This window comes from Plectrocnemia conspersa, unplaced genomic scaffold, assembly GCF_051122295.1.
Source record: "Plectrocnemia conspersa isolate PC_06_02 unplaced genomic scaffold, ASM5112229v1 ptg000014l, whole genome shotgun sequence".
In the NCBI taxonomy this organism is placed as follows: domain Eukaryota; kingdom Metazoa; phylum Arthropoda; class Insecta; order Trichoptera; family Polycentropodidae; genus Plectrocnemia; species Plectrocnemia conspersa.
This window is the reverse complement of record NW_028277178.1, coordinates 11,758,869-11,777,126: the sequence shown is the minus strand read 5'-3', so window position 1 is coordinate 11,777,126 and position 18,258 is coordinate 11,758,869. Positions and strand designations below refer to the sequence as shown.

Sequence of the window (18,258 nt, the reverse complement as noted above, 5' to 3'; positions counted from 1 at the left end):
TGTACTTTTTTCCTTTAATAAATTACGAGAATAAAAATATTCATAGTTTGCATTTAATAACCAACCCTCGTATGTATGGAAAAAGTAATAAACCTGATGAACTAATCTTGTTTATACAATTTAAAATAAACATTCGTTTATTGAAACAAGTTACACATGTATTATACATATATTTGTTAATCAACTTGAAGCATTTCATCCAATTATTTCATTGTCATCTGAAATAAATATTATATCAATATATTTATATGTAAAATGTGGTCCAAATATAATAATACCTAATATATTATCGGTAGTTGGGGGTTCTTGTTGTGCCTTAGCTTCTTGTTCGACTATCTGTCTGTACTCTGTCTCCGCATCCAAAATATCTTGATCACCTCCTATATTTTGTTCGTTAGCAGGCGGAGCTTGCATTCCACCGAGCATTGCTTGTCCTGAACGAACTTTCATTTTTAGTCTTATCTCACGCATACGAGCCTCCAAAATTCTCTCGCGTTTACTCTCTCGTTCAAACATCTAGCAAACATATTTATTTAAAACCCAAGTTATATTATTATTAAGAAGAATACTTACATTGGTCAATAGTAATTTATCATTTTTAGCTGACATTCCCAAATTTTCTGATAATTCTACCAAATAAACGGATCCTTTTCTGCTTCCGCAAGGAACGAGACGACCCTATAAAACCATACATATCAATGATTAATTTAGCTTATTAAATAAATCTACTACATATATTCTTATACCTGATCTTGAGGACGTATCTTAGTCAAAGGCTCGTCGCACAACTGAGCTGTTACTACCGGAGCATTCTGCTTCCGTAATATATCCCAACAGCATAAACTTCCGTCCCATCTTGTAATCATAAACAATGAAAACCTGAGTGGACTCCACGCTCCATCAGTTAATTTGGTATTGTGATAATGAGTCCAAATAATCGGACTCTCCCTGCAGTCCTCTGACCATATTCTCGCCGTCCAATCACCGATGGTTAAAAAATTCTTAACAAAACCAGGATTACGTTGTAACGCATAAACAGGTCCGAGGTGCGCTGAAAACTATTAGACCGGTATTAACAAATGCAACTTGTGTCTCCTAAAATATCCACTTTCCTAGTCCAACATATCTGTATCAATTAAATAATATCCCAAGTTATCGAAGAGCGACTTAATTTCAAGTAGGTAATTTAATTAACATCTAGGATTAATATGAAAGCGTACCCTTCCTGGTAGTTGTTCGATGGGAGTTTTCCCTTTTCGGTTTCCACCGATTACTAGTCCCTGTTCGGTTCCACACATAAATCTTGTCGGGATTGTAGTTTCGTATTCTAAGCAGCTCACACCTAAAGCCCTTGAAATTGAATGTTCTTCGCCAATGTTTTTCACCGGATCGATTATCATCGTATCGGTCGGCTCTGTTAATTTACGTGTATCCCACCTAAAATTATACTACAATAATCTTTCTAGGATAATTTTATAATTATTATAAAAGAAAATATGTATACCATTTAACTTGACCGTCCGTGGATGAAGAGAAGAATTCAGTTCCAGTTTTAGAATTTATATATAGAACATTCCTTACAGGATCCCGATGAGATTGATGCATTGGACACACTTCACATGGTTCAGAACCTCTTCGTATATCGAAAGCCGCTACCTTATAACATAAATGTAGGATTATTTAACTTTTCATAATTTTAACTTAATATTTAAATCATGCACTAGACATTGAATAGTTAAAATGTAGAAATATCTATTAGTGATAATGAGGATAATATCGAAGACAGCCAGAAACATTACCATTGACGCAAAAATTCACCAGGCTAGCAATATAGCCCCGCACTATTGCATCAATCCTATCCAGTCCCCGGGCAAAAGACCTCGCTTTTTTTGGCTAGTGAATGCCATGTAATATTTAATTAAATATATATTTTTTATATATTCAGACAGATGTTTTCTTTATTATAAACTATTACCTGCGTATTTTTAACCACTTATTAGGCATATCAAATATTTGACATGCGATAGGCTGCACTCTAATGAGTTACCTACTTGAAAGAATTTCTCAAAACTTACTTGACCACTAAGCAATCCTCCAGCTAATGTGTTGGGATCTCTCGGATTGAACTCTAAACAGCACAGCGGAGATTGTGGTATAATGACCAATTGAGGCTTATTCGGATTCTCAATATCCCAAATGTAGCTATGTGTACATTGTTCGATTGGTGATGTATGAAACTCCAAATCGCAATGAGTAACTGCCAACCTCGCTCCTCCGTCGGCTGACCAGCTCAACGACGTAATCGGTCGTTTTGCTGAATTTTGATCTTTATACACGTTAATTGTTCTGCAAGAGCTTCTTTCAACTGGAGGCGATGGTTCAAGCTCAGTGAAGTATTTTTGGTAAACATTTATAGCATTGTTTTGCAGTATAAAATGTTCCATATCCTAAAATGATTCACATTTAATCAATATGAAAAAAATAATATAAATGTATATTGTACATTACATGCGTTAGATGCATAACGCAATGAACGTATGCATCATCCTTTTCAATCTTCCTTTTATATCTTTGGACTGCTTCAACGTCAGCAGTGTTAATATCCTTAGGCCACCCTCCTTCGACATGATTGATTCCGGCGTTAACATATTCAGCTCTATAAAATACAATATGTTAAAACTTGTACATAAAAAGGTTCAGTTAAATTATTCACCTGTAAGTGTTAACTTCGTGCTCTGAATAGTTTTTAGTGTACTGTAATGCTTGATGTACAGGATTTCTCAATATGAAATGTTTACTCATACTTTTATCCGATGGTATACTATCTACTATTTCTGGACCCTTGTTCGAAAAGAAACACTGTCTTCCAAAATGATATCGGCGTCTAGTCACTGAATATGTGAAATCCATGTTATTTTGGCTCATTTTCGCTTTTATTAATGTATGGTGCGAACTGCAATCAATATGTAAACAAAGCGTTTCTATGAAGTTATAAACATATCGTACATGACAAGAGCATCGTTTCTTAGGTATCAAATTACAGCATTTTTTGCTGAAATATTAGTTATTATTTTTTTATTCTTATTTAGACAAATTAAGCAAACATGGAAAAATCGGAATAAAATGTGTATGAATACATATATGTAAAAAATTCACTGCACTTTTTGTAAAGTGTGGATAAATCAACGAAAATACCCTCTTATGTAATAATTGTATATTTATTTTTATTAAGCTCTCTTCTGCAAATTTTAGAATATTTTTCCATAAATATTATTTATTTTTGTATACATGTTGCGTTTGATGACGTCACAAATCTATTGTCTCTCAAACACCATAGCAGTAAACGGCATGTCTGTTGGAACCCTAAAAACTTCGCTTCCGCGCTGACTCACCGTGCACTGGAGTAACAGACACTGTTTTCGTCCAAGATCACCGTGCGTTGGTACTTTGGTAATTTTTATTTTAAAAATATTTACTAAAACAGCAAATCATACATATATCATCTTGTCTTGCGAAAAAAATGATTTCTTATTAACAAAATAATCGGAAAATTTATTTCTTGTAGTTTGGGCTCTAGCACTAAGTTTCAATCAGTACTGTAGCTAGAGTAGTTTGCGCCCGGGGGCGAAAATTCTATTTTCCTCCCCTCGCATTTTTTTTCGCAATTTACGAATACGTCCATTATGTTAAAATTTAGATTTATTAAAAGTTAATTTTTCTTGGTTTTAATGATGCAAACTGATTAATCACATAATCGAAAGCAATTTTTTTATTGTTTATTTTGAAATGCTAAAAAGAGGTAAATTACTAAGACGATGTAGTTCCATTTAAGTTCGCAAATATGTCAAAATTAGCTATACCTTTTTAAGTGATCGCTCACAACTTGCACTCGACACAGTTTGCTACTGCTGCGGTGAAACGGGAAGATGTAAATACATCATCTGCATATGGTACAGTAAAAGTAATTAAAAAAGTTTTCGGTAATACATACTTCATTACGAGTAGAAAGCAATATTTCACAGTATTCGATTTCTATTAAAAATTTCTTTCCATCGACGTTAGCGTCGTAAAAATTTGCAAAATTTGTGTAATTTTACCGAACTTTATTTTCATCTATTTTAGAAAAAAGAGTTTCGACGTCCAGTATAAATCTAAATTATTAAGCTGTCATCCGTAAAATAAACATGGAAATTGTGGGACAGGTCGTCTCGATATTCTTGATCTCTAGGACCTTTTTCGTCACTTTAAAATTTCTCGTCTTGTCTTGCGTTTTCTCACATCGCCAGAGCTCGACCTCGAATGCGAAAGCGAAATTTGATGCGACGTTTCGGCAAGAGTGTGGATGGATTCCTGGCATTCGTACCCGAGACATTTGGACGAGGGTTGTGGATTACGCACATTTCACTCAGAGCGCTTGCATTTCAAAAGATTTTTCAATAAACCGTATATAACCTTTCGTTTGGTCAAATTTGCTAAAATTTACCACCATATTTATCAATATTATCCATTTTAGTTGAAATGTTTTTTAAATTTATTTAAACGTCTAAAATTATAGACAATAAATATTTTTCGGTTTAAATTAGGCATTTTAAAGATTTAGGGATAATTATTTGTTGTTTATCATGATTGTAGCGATGGTCAAATGTTTGCGCGTTACGACCAACATTTATATAACTAGCTAAGAGAGCGTGCGTGCCGAAATGAAAGGCAGTAATGTCGGAAATCGAGGGTGCGGTGGTGGTGCGGGCCAAGCCCGAGCGGAAAATCTTCAAAGCGCCCGTCAAGACGGTCAACAAAATCCCCGATGACATTGTCAAAGATGAGCTGCTCAACGCGGCCTGTTCTATGCTACCTCAAAATTATAACTTCGAAGTCCACAAGACTATATGGAGAATCAGACAGTTGGAGGCGAAAACTGTGGCGCTCCAGATGCCGGAAGGTAATGTAATTCATAATTGTCGAATGAGGCTACCGAGGTCCTTTATCTTTAATATTTCAAATTAAGACGTAGAAAAAACAGGTGGAAGTTGCGGAAGGAGGGGGGAATAAAAAACTATTCTAGGAAAATATTGTTTAATTTGGACTCTTGAACTATATGAAAAAATATTATTCATTTTTTGTTGTTGTTTTAGGTGTCCATTATCTTCATTGATGCAAACTGCATTTGGCTAAACGTGGTTTATGTGATAATGCTCCTCATCGATACTTCTAGCGTGTTCTTATTGCGCAGCTTAATTTCCACAGTTTTGTTTCAATATCTCGATGACCTTGGAGGCCACATATGCATTGGATTTCTTCCTACTGAATGTTACAGTTCCGCTAAAGAATTTTGTGGTTCTGCATGACGTTCAGTAATATATGTGGCGAGTAGGGTTCTTTCAACGATACTTGTTTAATTTATATATTTTTTAAAAGAAAACTTGAGAGTTGCAATTAAAGTATGAAGTATGGCCGTTGCTGTGGTGCTGTCACGTAATTGTTATTCTCAAAGTCGTATCAAATATCGACTTAAACTTTTGTAGGTTCAAGGTCGGACGGTTAAAGTAGAAGCAGCTGCTTGTTTGGACTTAGTTGAAGTTGTCATTTGAATTGATCCGTAAATAGTTCTGTTCAGTTCCACTTTAGACTGAACTCATATATTCAAAGTGATAGTCTAAGGAAAGTTTTATGGCAGAGTTTTGGCTTATACATAAATAAAAATAAGTAAAAAAGGACCATATAATTTTTTGCGTTTGATTAAATACTGAATAGAGCAATTACAAAATATAACTTCATGTGAGAAAGTTTCACAAACTCAGTTTATAAATTGCCTAAATGTGAAAGGGATATTATGAATTTAATACAAAATTTTTATGAAACAAAAAATATTGAAATGATACGAGTTTTTAGAAAAGAAGTAAGGGAAACGATTTTTTAGTACATATGGAAACTATAATGAAATGATTAATCTTGGTTTAGTCAGAATTTTTAATTCATATTCAGCTACTCAGTTAATTGGTAGCTAGGCATATTCAGCTACTCAGTAGAACACAATTTAAGTTTATACAATATAGACTTAAAAATAACATTTTATTTAATCAACTAATGATGGAGGGAGTGTAATGGTTAATTTCGAAAAAATTTCTTCCGTACTTTTTAACCTGTGTTTGAATCACACTATACACACCTATCCATTTGCGATGTACTTTACAAGAATACAAGTTCTGGCATATAAAATCAAAATAACGATGATGGCAATAATAAAAATGATGATGATATTGATGCTGTTGAGGTTTTTTCTTCATTAATGACGAAATTTAAAAAAAACGAGGAATTTGAATTTACGAATTCATATGCTTTAACCCTTTGACCTTGGATGACACCTATAGAAGTCATCAAGAAAATCTCCGGTATTCATTGTTCACCTAAATGAACCTTTGAACTTTGTAATATGTTTTTTTTTGTGTAATTTATGGTTGAAAAACACTTTATTTTATTGAAATAATATTTAAATATAAGCAAATTTCGAAATAGCGCACAAAAATATTCGCCGCGCTGAAAAGGTTAATAGATAATATCGAAGGTATTCGTACAAATGCTAAATATTTAAAAAAATCCACTGTGCGAAATAATATTTTATAAAATAAAATAAAAAATATACAAGGAAATGAACTGCAGTTAGTGTTGGACATAAAAACTCATAAATTATTTTTACTGGACATGATTTTAAGATTTTTAAAATTATTTGATACCATTAAAGAAGTTCTTAAAGATATTGGGAATTTATATTTAAATAAAAACATTAATATTAAATTAATATTAGAATTGTAAAATGCATTAAAACCTATTAAATTAACAATTAAAGTTCTCAGCAGGGATAATTAATGATATAGGAAAAAATACATAGAGAAGGAATTTGACCAGGTCTCGAACTCGAATGAGAAAATCCGATGAATGAGTTTTTTGGACCCAGGTTCGTCGGGTCCACAAAACTCGGGTTTTCACAAACCCTAATTGGAATACAATGTGTAAAATGTATGATAATTATACAATATGTATTTATATTATTACAGTACAGTGGTGCCTTGACTTGCAGGTTTAATTTGTTCCATGACCGAGCTCATAACTCAAATAACTTGTATGTCAAATTAATTTTCCCCATTGAAATGAATTCAAATGCCATTAATCCATTTCGATGAGTAAAATTAAAATGGATTAATGCCAATTGAAATGGTAAATACTACTATCTAAATTAATAATAAAGTTTATTTTAAGTTATGTGATACGTTTTTTTGCTCGTATATCGAGTCAATTAAAAAAACAAAGTTACTCTTATCTCGAAAGAATCGCAAGTCAAGTTACTCATAAGTTGAGTTTCCACTGTATATATCTTGTACATGGAAAATCTTTACTGATTTTATTTACAACTAATTGGGTATATTTAGGCATGTAAATTATATTATAGTTAATAATTAAAATGTAAACGAATGCGAAGAATGTACATAATTACTTTATTCAATTATTTCAATTCTCATATGAGATATTATAATTCTGAATAAAATGTCAAATGCATGTTTAATTAACAGATACTTTTCATCATATGATATATATAGCATTTACATGATAGCATTGACTTGTTGTTTCATTAAGCCGGCGATCGAATCCTTGCCAGACTTAATAATATTATCATTATCATTCTCAAGTCATTGATCTTTGCATTCTTAATTTTTTGTTGACCTCGCAAATGTTTAAGAAAGTGGGAACAAAATGTTTTGTTAATTGTAATTCCTAGGGTGTTACTCGGAAATCTTTATCTATTTTCTCACTTACTGCTTTTAATGCCGCTGTTTTAGCGAATTTCAACCACTACTTTTTTGAAGTCATTCAAAATTGCAGCGGCTGTAAACTATTTAAAAATATTCGTATAAATAAAATTTTTAACAAAAAAACATTTTATGAGAATTCTTGAGTCATTCCTTAGTTTTGAATTTTGCATTTTTGTTGAGGAATTCTTGAGAAGAAACACTGAACAATAATATAAATTAAAAATATCGTTTAAACATGATTTAGCAGTTGGTGTTCTTTAGAGACTTGCCCTGGTTTCTTGAAACATTCCTCTCTTAATAGCTATTGTGTAATAATTACTTTTGCAATTATCTCCTGCACATTCCTTTGTACACAATGATATTTGATCCATTTCTTTTAACAACGATGCATTGATTAGCATGTTGGTTTTTTCATTCTAAGGTAACGATATAAAAAAATATATATACATATATTATATATATATATATATATATATATAGACATTTATTTTTGTAGCTATGTTTGCGTTTTACACTTATTTCCTTTACGTTATATTAATTGATTCAATAAATAATGTTTCTATTAAATGAAATATTAAAAATATTCTTGTATTTTTCAGGACTGCTCATGTATGCCACTACATTATGTGGGATCATAGAAAAGTTCACAAAAGCAGAGACCGTCATCATGGGAGACGTCACATACGGAGCGTGCTGCGTCGACGATTACACAGCCAAAGCCTTCGGAGTCGACTTATTAGTCCATTACGGCCATTCGTGTCTAATACCAGTTGATCAAACGACCGGAATCAAATTGTTATACATATTCGTTGATATAAAAATAGATATACTCCATTTCGTTGAGACCATACAGCACAACTTCACAGTCGCTACCAGATTAGGATTCGTCAGTACTATTCAATTTGTCAGCACACTCCACAACGCTGCCGTTGAACTTAGAAAGCTAGGATTCACCGTTAACGTGCCCCAATGTAAACCTTTATCGCCGGGAGAAATCTTGGGATGTACGGCGCCAAAGATGAATTGCTCTGATGCGGTGATATATTTAGGCGATGGTCGGTTTCATCTAGAGGCAGCTATGATTGCAAATCCTAAATTGAAAGCCTACCGATATGATCCATATGAAAAGAAGTTCACGGAAGAGTATTATGACCATGTATTAATGAGGAAAAATAGAAAAGAAGCAATAGAAAAAGCGAAAATGGCGCTAACGTTTGGGTTGATTTTAGGAACACTAGGACGGCAAGGGAGTCCGAAGGTATTAGAGAATTTACAGAAGAAGATTAAACCACCGCTAATAAGCGTTATTATTTTACTCTCAGAGATCACTCCAGAAAAATTGCGACTGTTTGACAAAGTAGATGTTTTCGTGCAAGTAGCTTGTCCGAGATTGTCCATCGATTGGGGGGTATCTTTTGATAAACCTTTGTTGACGCCTTATGAATTGTCAGTCTGTCTCGGCGACGCTGAATGGGTGGTTGACAAAGATGAGAATTATCCGATGGATTATTATTCGTCCAAGAGTTTAGGACCTTGGACTCCGAACTATAAACCCGATGTCGATGATGAAAAAACTTGTTGCGGAAAATGTCTGAATAAATAAGCATATGTAATGATTTATTCTTTAGCTACAATGCGACCTAATAATATATGATCAATCGCTTTAAAGTAAGAATTTTAAATGTCGATGATTTTCATTGAAGAAAAATTAACCATCAATGACGAGACAGTCTTCCTTCACTATTTTGCCAATCCGATGCCTTAATCAGCATTGTAATTCTTATTTGTGTTGTAATTTAAGTTTCATGTATTTATTTAGTTTTTTTGCCTTATTTACTTAAAGTTTAGCCAAAGATGACGCTTGTATTATATTGAATATAAGAGGAAATGAATCTTAATGTATGCAAAGAATGTTTATTTTTTAAAAAATAAATGAAAATTATCCATTTTAATAATAAATAATGAAAGGCCTGAGTATTTTGATTATGCTTTTCTTGACTGAGATATTAAACGTTGGTACTTGATTTATTTTCTTTGAAGTTATTGAAAAATAACTCAAATGATAAATCTTTTATGCCATTGTTGAATTCTTACGCTAATCACCAATTTTGTGACAAATATATCACAATTAATTTTGTTGCAAAGTCTACATAATATGATACGACTGAAAAAATGTCCATGTTAGATTTTTTACCATTTTTATTAAATTGTATTGTAAACAAACATTTGGGTAATGTTATTGTCTTTGAATTTTTTGTATTATGAGTATTTGTGTTACTGAATGAGTATTTCACAATGATATTGTTTAACGAGTATAATGGAAAAGCAAAAGTTGAACTACTTTATTGTATGATTGACAAAATTAGTGTAAAGATTGTATGTTTAAGAGTTTTTAAACATTTTTCTCGCGTGCTTTTAAACTGAACATATTTTAAGAATATTTTTTGTATTTTGCAATCAAAAAATGTGTTCAGTATTAAAAAAAATATATTTAAAGTATATTAAATTGTTTTCCATTAATAGTGCAGGGAACTTAATGTAAATTTTGTCTGATAAATACATTCGCCTAAATGGATTTTTGCCAGAAAATTAACTGAATGTCAATATTGAAGTTAAAGGGATTCAATAAAATGTAATTCTAAAATCATTTGCCCTTAAAATATTGAAATATTTCTAGGTTTTGGTTTTGAAAACTATGGTAGCGTGAATAATTATAAATTAAATTTGATAAAAATTTCAGAATGTCACGTACAAAAATGTCTATAATGTGATTGAGCATTTTAAGAATTATATTTCATTTGATTGATGTCTAGGTTGGACCCTCTGGAATTTGCGATATAAATTTTTTGAACTATTTTAGTTACATATAAAACTAGTGTAACATCTTTGACATAAACTGCTAAATAAATACATTAGATTAAATAAAAAGCTTAACATATTATTTTTTTGTATGAAGTTGAAGTGACAAGACGCACAAATTTGTGCACACGTTATACAATGTGTTGATATTGAACCTCATCAATAACAAAAAAAAGCCTCCCTTCAAGATGCTACTTCATTTGTTTTTAATTTCTGGTAAAAGTTTATTTATGTATCATATTTAATTTAAAATTTACATTTTACCCTGCATCATTTAAAGACAGTATGATGTGAAAACATCTACTTTTATTTAGAAAAAACAGTGCTTTTATGGTAGCAATAAATAGATTATTTAAATATGTTTGGTGCTGCTATTGGCCCAATTATTTCGATAAAATGACTATGAGGCAACCTTGTGACACTATTGCATGTTTAAGTGCATTGTCATGTTGCTATTGTGATATTATCTTTGAATAGTACGTTTTTGTATTCTCGTACTATTTTGCATTTTCTTGTTTGTACGAATATTTTCATGTAACCTGAATATGCTGTTTATTATACGTAGAATAATAAAGTTTTTAAATTGATTGTGTTGTTTACTTCTTACTTTTTGTGTTTTTTGGTTTACAAAAATAACTAATAAAGATAGTAATCTGAACACAGTTAAATTGGTATCGTAATATTTTTTTATTTTCTATTGTAAAACATATCTCAATTAGTGTTGCTGCAGATATTAATGCTGATGTTTGATTTACTTTATATTGCTTGTCTTCAAATATGTCTTCGTACATTGTTTGAATGAAAAGACAAAACTAGCATGTTTCGTAATGGTGATCATTGCCATAATAAGGGTATCTAAATTATTCTCATTGTTATTTAAGAGTTTATAACAATAATTACTGGTCCTACTTGTTCAACTTTCAGAGAAAAGAATTGAATAATGAATTTTAGCAGTTAATCAGGACAAGATTGGCGGAGGATAATATATCATAGCTGGAATGGAATAGAAGAGATAAAGTAATTTGCCAGTAGATATTGAAGTTCTTAAAAAATACTGCGGAATAGATAGTCAGATAGCGTTGAAGTATTTTAACATTTAAAACAGTAGTTTGACTTGCACAGTTTTATGTTGTAGTAATTGCTTCTCATCACAGCATCAGCACTGCTGTGCCATCTTTGGGAAAAACTGGTTTATAATTAATTATTATTGTTTATATAATATAACTATTATTTAATTTAGAATAATCTATTGAAACATAATTGGAACATCATTTCAAATAAAAATATTAAATAAGACAATATTCGATGGTTAAAAAAGGTTGTATACATTTCATTTACTACGGTTTATAAAGACGCAAAAAGATTAAAAAGGAATTTGGAAGAATATTTAAGAAGAAAATGATAAGTGAATAATTGTATCATATGTGACTTCTAGAAGCATTACCCAAAGAGTTTTGTCGATAGTTTGTTATATATTATATATGTATATCTTTGATATTTTTATTGTTGCTATTTTTCTGTTGAGCTAGAAAAAAAGATGTCACATACCAGATAAATGTTTTAAATTCGATTGTACCGAGATTACTTTCTTATTCCTTATTTAGCTTGTATGAAGTATGTTAATCATTTGTGTAGAATCAAATTCTCTTTTTGGACGGCCTCAAGAAGTAGAGTGACGCCTGTCTTTTGATCATTCCCTAGTATGTTTCAATTTTTTACTTACTCTAATTATCGAACATGTTTTATTTTCTCAATTATTAATTATTTGATTCACATTAAATATAATAAAATAATACAAGAGAATGTTCTTAAGATGATTAATTATTATTTAATACACACAACTGTGGCGGCAAACTATATATTAATTTACCGTTAACATTAACACTCGCCGCTTCAAGAATGATTGATTATAGTAAATTATATCTTATCATAGAATAATTGCAAATACACTCGTTAATTTGACTTTAATTTGCTCCAAGCACACCCTTAAGCAAATCATATTAACATATGTATATTATATATAAGTATTACCATGATATAGAAAGTCATATGTATATCAATGAGTGTAACATTTTATTTTTATCACATTACTAACGATCGCAATCGAATACACATGGGTGTCAAAGACATCTATCGTAAATTAAATTTTAAAATCAGCAGTAAGAGCAATAATGGTTTTTGTTATTATACAAGACACATGCGCTGGATGCACCTACTTTTTGCTATGTTGCCTATCATGCAAAAATCTGATGGTCTGTATATCTAAGTATAACTAAGTATTTTATTTATTAATTGTTTATGTATTTATTGTAGGTAGGATCTATTTTAAAGTCTTCAATTGGAGAATGGCTTATTCTTTTGTATTTCATTTGACGGTGACATGGTTCTTTACCACATATGCGTTCAAAAACCGAGCTATGAAACTGACTCAAATGGACAACTTCGATGGGTTCATCTTTAACTTGATGTTTCTATCGTTTTGTAAGATACAATATTTTTATTCGATTTGCGGTTGGCTGGCGTCGAAAAATATAGCTCTTTATCATAACATGTGGATAGATTTTGAAGTAATTATTTTATTAAATATATACACAAAGATAACTTTACCATTTAAAAATTAAATATATATTATTATATGAACTGTATATCGTCATAAGTATCTTGATCAATTTTTTAAATGTTCATTTTTGGAAGAAAATCTGGAATTTAGATTATTATGGGTTTTTCAGATGCAGGAAATTAGTTCAATTATATATTCTTCATCTGAATTTATCACTTCTTACCTTCTTGGTAACAAGTTTTTAATTCTAATCAAATGAAGCACTGGGCAGTTTGTGGATACTTCTGACATGAATTAGCTGTGTTAGAAATATTGGGCATATGCAGTGATTTATATTATATGTATATTATATAATACATTAGTCAATTAGAATTTTTTCAGAATATTTTTTATTGGGCAAATTGTAGAAATTAAAAATATATTATAATATGTTAGCAAAAAAAGTATTTTATATTTTAAATGGTAAAGTGATTTATGTATACAACAGTATATTATTAAAAAATTAATGGAATTACCAATCATTTTTAGAGTAAATACCACGGACGTACTAAAAAAACGCTATTGGATCCATCTTTAGAGAAAACTTCTAAACGATTTATTTTCTATTCTATTTTTGCGACGATAATGCTGATATTTGGACAATTGTTTTTACTGTCGACGTACACCTTTCAAGAATGCATGGGATACATATCGTCGACAATAGCTTTCTATTTTTTCCTTGGATTATTACAGCTCAACTGCATCGCCATTGATAGAGCTTCTGACCAATTGATGCAATTATTAAAAATGGTATTTAATATTTTATTACTAAAGCTCTATAGAACTTCAGAATAACTAATCTTCATCAACAAATGTTTTAGTATCTCTCTAGCAATGTCGTAACACAAGATACAATCATTATTATTAAACACTTGTGGACTGATCTTAGCAACATAACTCAAAAGTTAGGAGAGGCGTATTCCAATTATATGGTTGTGATGATTTTGGGTTCAATTATAGACGTTATTATTGCAGGTATGCATATTTATATCAATTAAAATATTTTTATATATAATTAATAACAATACTATTGTTATTAGGCTATGGATATTTTAGCCACCTTCTGACAAAGAATAACATGGTTGACAAATATGAGATATTTTCAGAGAGTGAATTCGGTCTGGTCATAGCATTAACGGTTTCATGTTTGTATTTGGTGTACATTTGCAATATATGCTATAATACAAGTCTAAAAGTATGCCTTTCATATTATATCGATAAATAATGTTAAATATAAAAAATACAATTATATTTATAGTTAGAACAACCATTCACGGACACTCTATGGTTGGCGACTACAAAATCTTATCATCCAAAAGTAATCCAAGAAATTTATCTATTTCTTGGTGCCATTAGGAATAACCCTCCAGTTATATCAATTTACAATTTTGTACCAGTGAATAGAAAACTCATTACAAAGGTGATGTATTTGTATATTATAATAATTCAATATTATTTGATAATTTTTATGATATTATGTTTTTAGATGCTTTCAATGATTATCACCAATCTGATTGTACTAATCCAATTCAAAAATTGTTTTAATCAAATAAATGAGTATAAGTATAAGGTTTCTACTTTATCCACTTAAATAGCGTTAAACAAAAACTACATTGTAATATTCAATAACAGATTTATGAAACGCAATCGCGTACGACTTAAAAGTCACGATAAACGAAAGCCAAAGTGTATTTTTTGTGGTGTGTAGTTTTATGCAGCAAATAACGGACATATTTGTGACACAAAAATAGCTAACGTATTTTAAACAAAGACATCCGGCGCGATTTAGTAACGAATTCAGGAGCCGCGTGCGTACTTCAAAAATCTATTATTTTTGGCTTACGAATTAAAAAATTCGACACCCTAAAATAAGTGCAAGTCAAGTAGAAAATCTGTGTTTCTTAAATCTAAAACCGCCTTTTAAGCATGTATGATACAACTTAGATGTGTTATTATATATTTATGCAATTCACTAGATTTTGTAACACTAATTATTATAATGGAATGTACAGCATTTTCTATTAATATAATTGCTTTTTAGATGATGCAAGAAGAGAGTAGGTGGAGTTTTGCTCTCTTTCCATTAGCGAATTTAAGTCAGACATTTGGTTACCCAGTCGGGAGTCTAGTCAAGTCATAAATACAGAACCTTGGCAGCCACATCTTCAATCGACGGATTCGGTCAAGAGTCCAGCAGTCATCTAAGAGTTATCAGAAGATAATTCAAGTCTTGAGACGATCCGGCTACTCTTCGACGTAGAACTACGGCACGAATGATCGAGTAAATTATGTATACAAAGAATGTTTATTACTAGTAAAAAATATGTTCTTTGGCATTTCAGTAAAATTATACCGAAACAAATTTTCACCAGTAGATATATATTTCTACTAGGGAAAATATAATTCCACTGACAGGTGCTAGTGAAATAATATGGGGCTCTAAGCTGTCATGACAGACGCGGAACGCTCATTTGCGTATTGTTTTTTAAAAACTTGTTGAAAACAATATTAAAAAAGTATTCAATCAGAGTTATTAAAAGTCGATTAATTAAGATAATATTGCTTGTTTTCGATGAAAATGGACAATATAATTTTACCGATGTGCTTTAAAATAAAGATCATAGAACTAACTATAGACCAGGTAAATTATAAATAAATTGTTTGAAACATTTTCACTGACCTAGTTAGTGAAATTATATTTCTACTAGTAAAAATATAATTTTGCTGAAAAATACACATTCACTGCAACATATACTATGTATACTAAACATTGCACAACATTTGTATGTTTGATATATTAATTGCAGTGGCGTAGCTAGGGTATGTGGTGCCCGAGGCGATCCTTAAAATTGCCCCCCCCCTATACATTTTTTGCATGGTCATAAAATCAGCATTTCTTAAAATAATTAATTGGTTATTTTTAAGCTCTTGCTACTCGTAGATATATATATATATATATATATATATATATATATATATATATATATATATATATATATATATATATATATATTTTAGTGCATTTAGGGTTAAGTACCACACTAGACGATCCCATCGCAAATATGCCGCCCCCAAGCAAGTGCCGCTCGGGGCGGCCCGCCCCCCTCGCCCCACCATTGCTACGCCACTGATTAATTGTAAACATTAATTCAATAAACGTGTATACCACAGATTGGAAGCAGTTATTAACCAAATGTAACTTTAATAGAGAGCAAGTATTATATATGTACATACGAGTCTCCAAGGAATTGTGTAGCTTTTGAAATCGTTTCCTTAAATAAATGTATTTTTTATATCTCGAAGCTGGTTTAAGGTTTGTTTGTAACAGTTGTATATCTTCTTCCAACATTTTGAAGAGGCTTACTTTATTGACATATTTATTGTTATTAATCACATAGAGAACATCTTTGTCATTAACTACGAATGTATTGATAGCTATTCTTTGAACATAAATCCTTGCATTTTTAGCACTTCAAAGTTTGTTTTTCATACCAGTGTATATCTCATTCTGATGATAGAGTTCTTTGTTTTATAGTGCTCTAATGTAACTGCAAGTTTGCTGTCCGTTATGTTGCCTTCAAAAAAATTGCCTTCATGTTATGTGCACACTTACTTTTTGTATTGAAATTGATCTTTTATGTAGAGCACTAAATTAAAATACAAAAAAAGTTTTGGATTGTTATTATGGATGTTTTATATGTAACGAATTACAACTTTGCATAATATACCTTGATATTTCTTTCGGCAGTTTATTATTCTGTTAATCTCTTTGCGATCATCCGACCGACTAATTAGTCCTCGCCGAGTCAAAGTCAAACCAATCCTTTTTTCCTTCAGCGTGTCCTTTTTGTTGAAGTCCCGTCTAATTATGGTGGCCGTGCCTCTTGTATTTATGGCCCATTTTTTGGACACGTTCTTCGGTTTCGTCTCGCGGAATAATGGAAGATTTCGTTAAAATGCCACATCCTGCTTCACGGTTCCCTGGCCTCCGTGAAACGCTTCTCTTCTCTTTTCTGTCTGACAGTCAGTGTGTGTGTTTTTTATTCACTTTTATTGTTTTGCGCCGTCGTCATTTGAGTCGTGAGGTTGCAAAAGTAGCTATAGTAAGCGATTTATACAATAGAAACGAATTTATATTTAGAATATAAATTAGGCTTGTAATATATAATTTTGTTTTATCTAAATTTTTACTTAAATTGTTTTAAAAATTCAAGAGAGCGTAACATTTAGCTTTAAATGAGTTATATATTGTTGTCTATTAAAATTAATTATAAAAATGCAATTAAACATATTTTTTGAGTGCTTTTCTAAACCAATACTCTGAAAGCCAATACTCTGAAAACCAATACAATACATTTTATTGCTAATTTTAAAAATAAAATCAATATTAACAAAAATAAACATAAAATTTTAAATATAAATATTTGTGACAAAAAAGTTCAATAGGGATAAAGATTAGAGCATTATTTACTTTTTAATGGTATGTAGTTGATTTTGTGAATAAGGGACTGATTTTCTCTTTTTGTTATTTTTATCATGTCTCAGTGCCGGTGCATTGTTTGCACAGGGTCTGCGTGCACGTTTTTTTTGTAAATATTTCCCCCAATTTGAAAGCCAAATTACTATATTTCACCATTGAGATCGTCGACCGATTTTGCCTTTTGTGTTGTGCATCAATTAATCTCCTGGATGTGCGCATTTTGTATGCGGGCATTCGTTTTAATGAAGTTGTACCGTATGTCCAAACACGGCGATAATTAGCGATAATCTTCGGAAATGTATAAAAATTTACTGCGGCCATAATGCATGTAATATTTCATTCTAAGGTCTGGTGGTTCGCCATAAATTTTGTTTGGGCGCAGGATAAATTAAAAGAATTTTACATACGCCAGTGTTAAAATGAGTGTATTTGGACAGATATAAAATATATTGTTAACGTTCTACAAGTTTACTGCCCGTCGTGAGTAAAATATATGTAAAAATAATACGATACAA

The 18,258-nt window shown here is 31.0% G+C and overlaps 4 protein-coding genes across 5 annotated transcripts; 2 read left to right on the top strand and 2 right to left on the bottom strand.

Moving 5' to 3' along the window:
* Nucleotides 1-107: 107 nt before the first annotated feature.
* Nucleotides 108-516, bottom strand: LOC148226209 (uncharacterized). Its single transcript, XM_088204586.1, has 2 exons — nt 279-516; nt 108-218 (listed from the first exon to the last, which is right to left on the bottom strand). The coding sequence occupies exons 1-2, from the start codon at nt 514-516 to the stop codon at nt 196-198; spliced, it is 261 nt and encodes an 86-aa protein (XP_088060712.1). The 3' UTR covers nt 108-195.
* On the bottom strand, nt 496-3,355 carry LOC148226208 (dynein intermediate chain 3, ciliary-like). Its single transcript, XM_088203257.1, has 8 exons — nt 3,289-3,355; nt 2,714-2,953; nt 2,509-2,656; nt 2,076-2,447; nt 1,505-1,656; nt 1,221-1,437; nt 747-1,058; nt 496-678 (listed from the first exon to the last, which is right to left on the bottom strand). Exons 2-8 carry the CDS (start codon nt 2,923-2,925, stop codon nt 517-519), a joined length of 1,575 nt encoding a protein of 524 aa, XP_088059383.1. The 5' UTR covers nt 2,926-2,953; nt 3,289-3,355; the 3' UTR covers nt 496-516.
* A 1,354-nt stretch (nt 3,356-4,709) lies between these two features.
* Nucleotides 4,710-11,251, top strand: Dph1 (diphthamide biosynthesis 1). Its single transcript, XM_088203763.1, has 2 exons — nt 4,710-4,939; nt 8,405-11,251. The coding sequence occupies exons 1-2, from the start codon at nt 4,714-4,716 to the stop codon at nt 9,406-9,408; spliced, it is 1,230 nt and encodes a 409-aa protein (XP_088059889.1). The 5' UTR covers nt 4,710-4,713; the 3' UTR covers nt 9,409-11,251.
* A 133-nt stretch (nt 11,252-11,384) lies between these two features.
* Nucleotides 11,385-17,388, top strand: LOC148226206 (gustatory and odorant receptor 22-like). Of its 2 annotated transcripts, XM_088203761.1 has the most exons (8): nt 11,385-12,916; nt 12,978-13,231; nt 13,753-14,013; nt 14,085-14,238; nt 14,304-14,458; nt 14,522-14,683; nt 14,750-14,833; nt 15,305-17,388. In XM_088203761.1, the coding sequence occupies exons 1-8, from the start codon at nt 12,724-12,726 to the stop codon at nt 15,401-15,403; spliced, it is 1,362 nt and encodes a 453-aa protein (XP_088059887.1). In that variant the 5' UTR covers nt 11,385-12,723; the 3' UTR covers nt 15,404-17,388. The 2 variants fall into 2 exon arrangements, with proteins under 2 accessions (XP_088059887.1, XP_088059888.1); XM_088203762.1 differs by having other exon boundaries at nt 11,385-13,231.
* The last annotated feature ends 870 nt before the right edge of the window (nt 17,389-18,258 follow it).

What these genes read in the sequence shown, in the direction of transcription:
- LOC148226209 (XM_088204586.1), bottom strand. Translation starts at nt 516, where the DNA reads ATGTTTGAACGAGAGAGTAAACGCGAGAGAATTTTGGAGGCTCGTATG. An exon ending in AACTACCGATAATATATTAG is followed by an intron (nt 219 to 278) that starts GTATTATTATAT and finishes TATTTATTTCAG; the next exon opens with ATGACAATGAAATAATTGGA.
- LOC148226208 (XM_088203257.1), bottom strand. Translation starts at nt 2,925, where the DNA reads ATGAGCCAAAATAACATGGATTTCACATATTCAGTGACTAGACGCCGA. An exon ending in CACGAAGTTAACACTTACAG is followed by an intron (nt 2,657 to 2,713) that starts GTGAATAATTTA and finishes TGTATTTTATAG; the next exon opens with AGCTGAATATGTTAACGCCG. An exon ending in ACGGACGGTCAAGTTAAATG is followed by an intron (nt 1,438 to 1,504) that starts GTATACATATTT and finishes GTATAATTTTAG; the next exon opens with GTGGGATACACGTAAATTAA.
- Dph1 (XM_088203763.1), top strand. Translation starts at nt 4,714, where the DNA reads ATGTCGGAAATCGAGGGTGCGGTGGTGGTGCGGGCCAAGCCCGAGCGG. An exon ending in GGCGCTCCAGATGCCGGAAG is followed by an intron (nt 4,940 to 8,404) that starts GTAATGTAATTC and finishes TGTATTTTTCAG; the next exon opens with GACTGCTCATGTATGCCACT.
- LOC148226206 (XM_088203761.1), top strand. Translation starts at nt 12,724, where the DNA reads ATGAGTGTAACATTTTATTTTTATCACATTACTAACGATCGCAATCGA. An exon ending in ATAGAAAACTCATTACAAAG is followed by an intron (nt 14,684 to 14,749) that starts GTGATGTATTTG and finishes TTATGTTTTTAG; the next exon opens with ATGCTTTCAATGATTATCAC. An exon ending in TAAATGAGTATAAGTATAAG is followed by an intron (nt 14,834 to 15,304) that starts GTTTCTACTTTA and finishes ATTGCTTTTTAG; the next exon opens with ATGATGCAAGAAGAGAGTAG.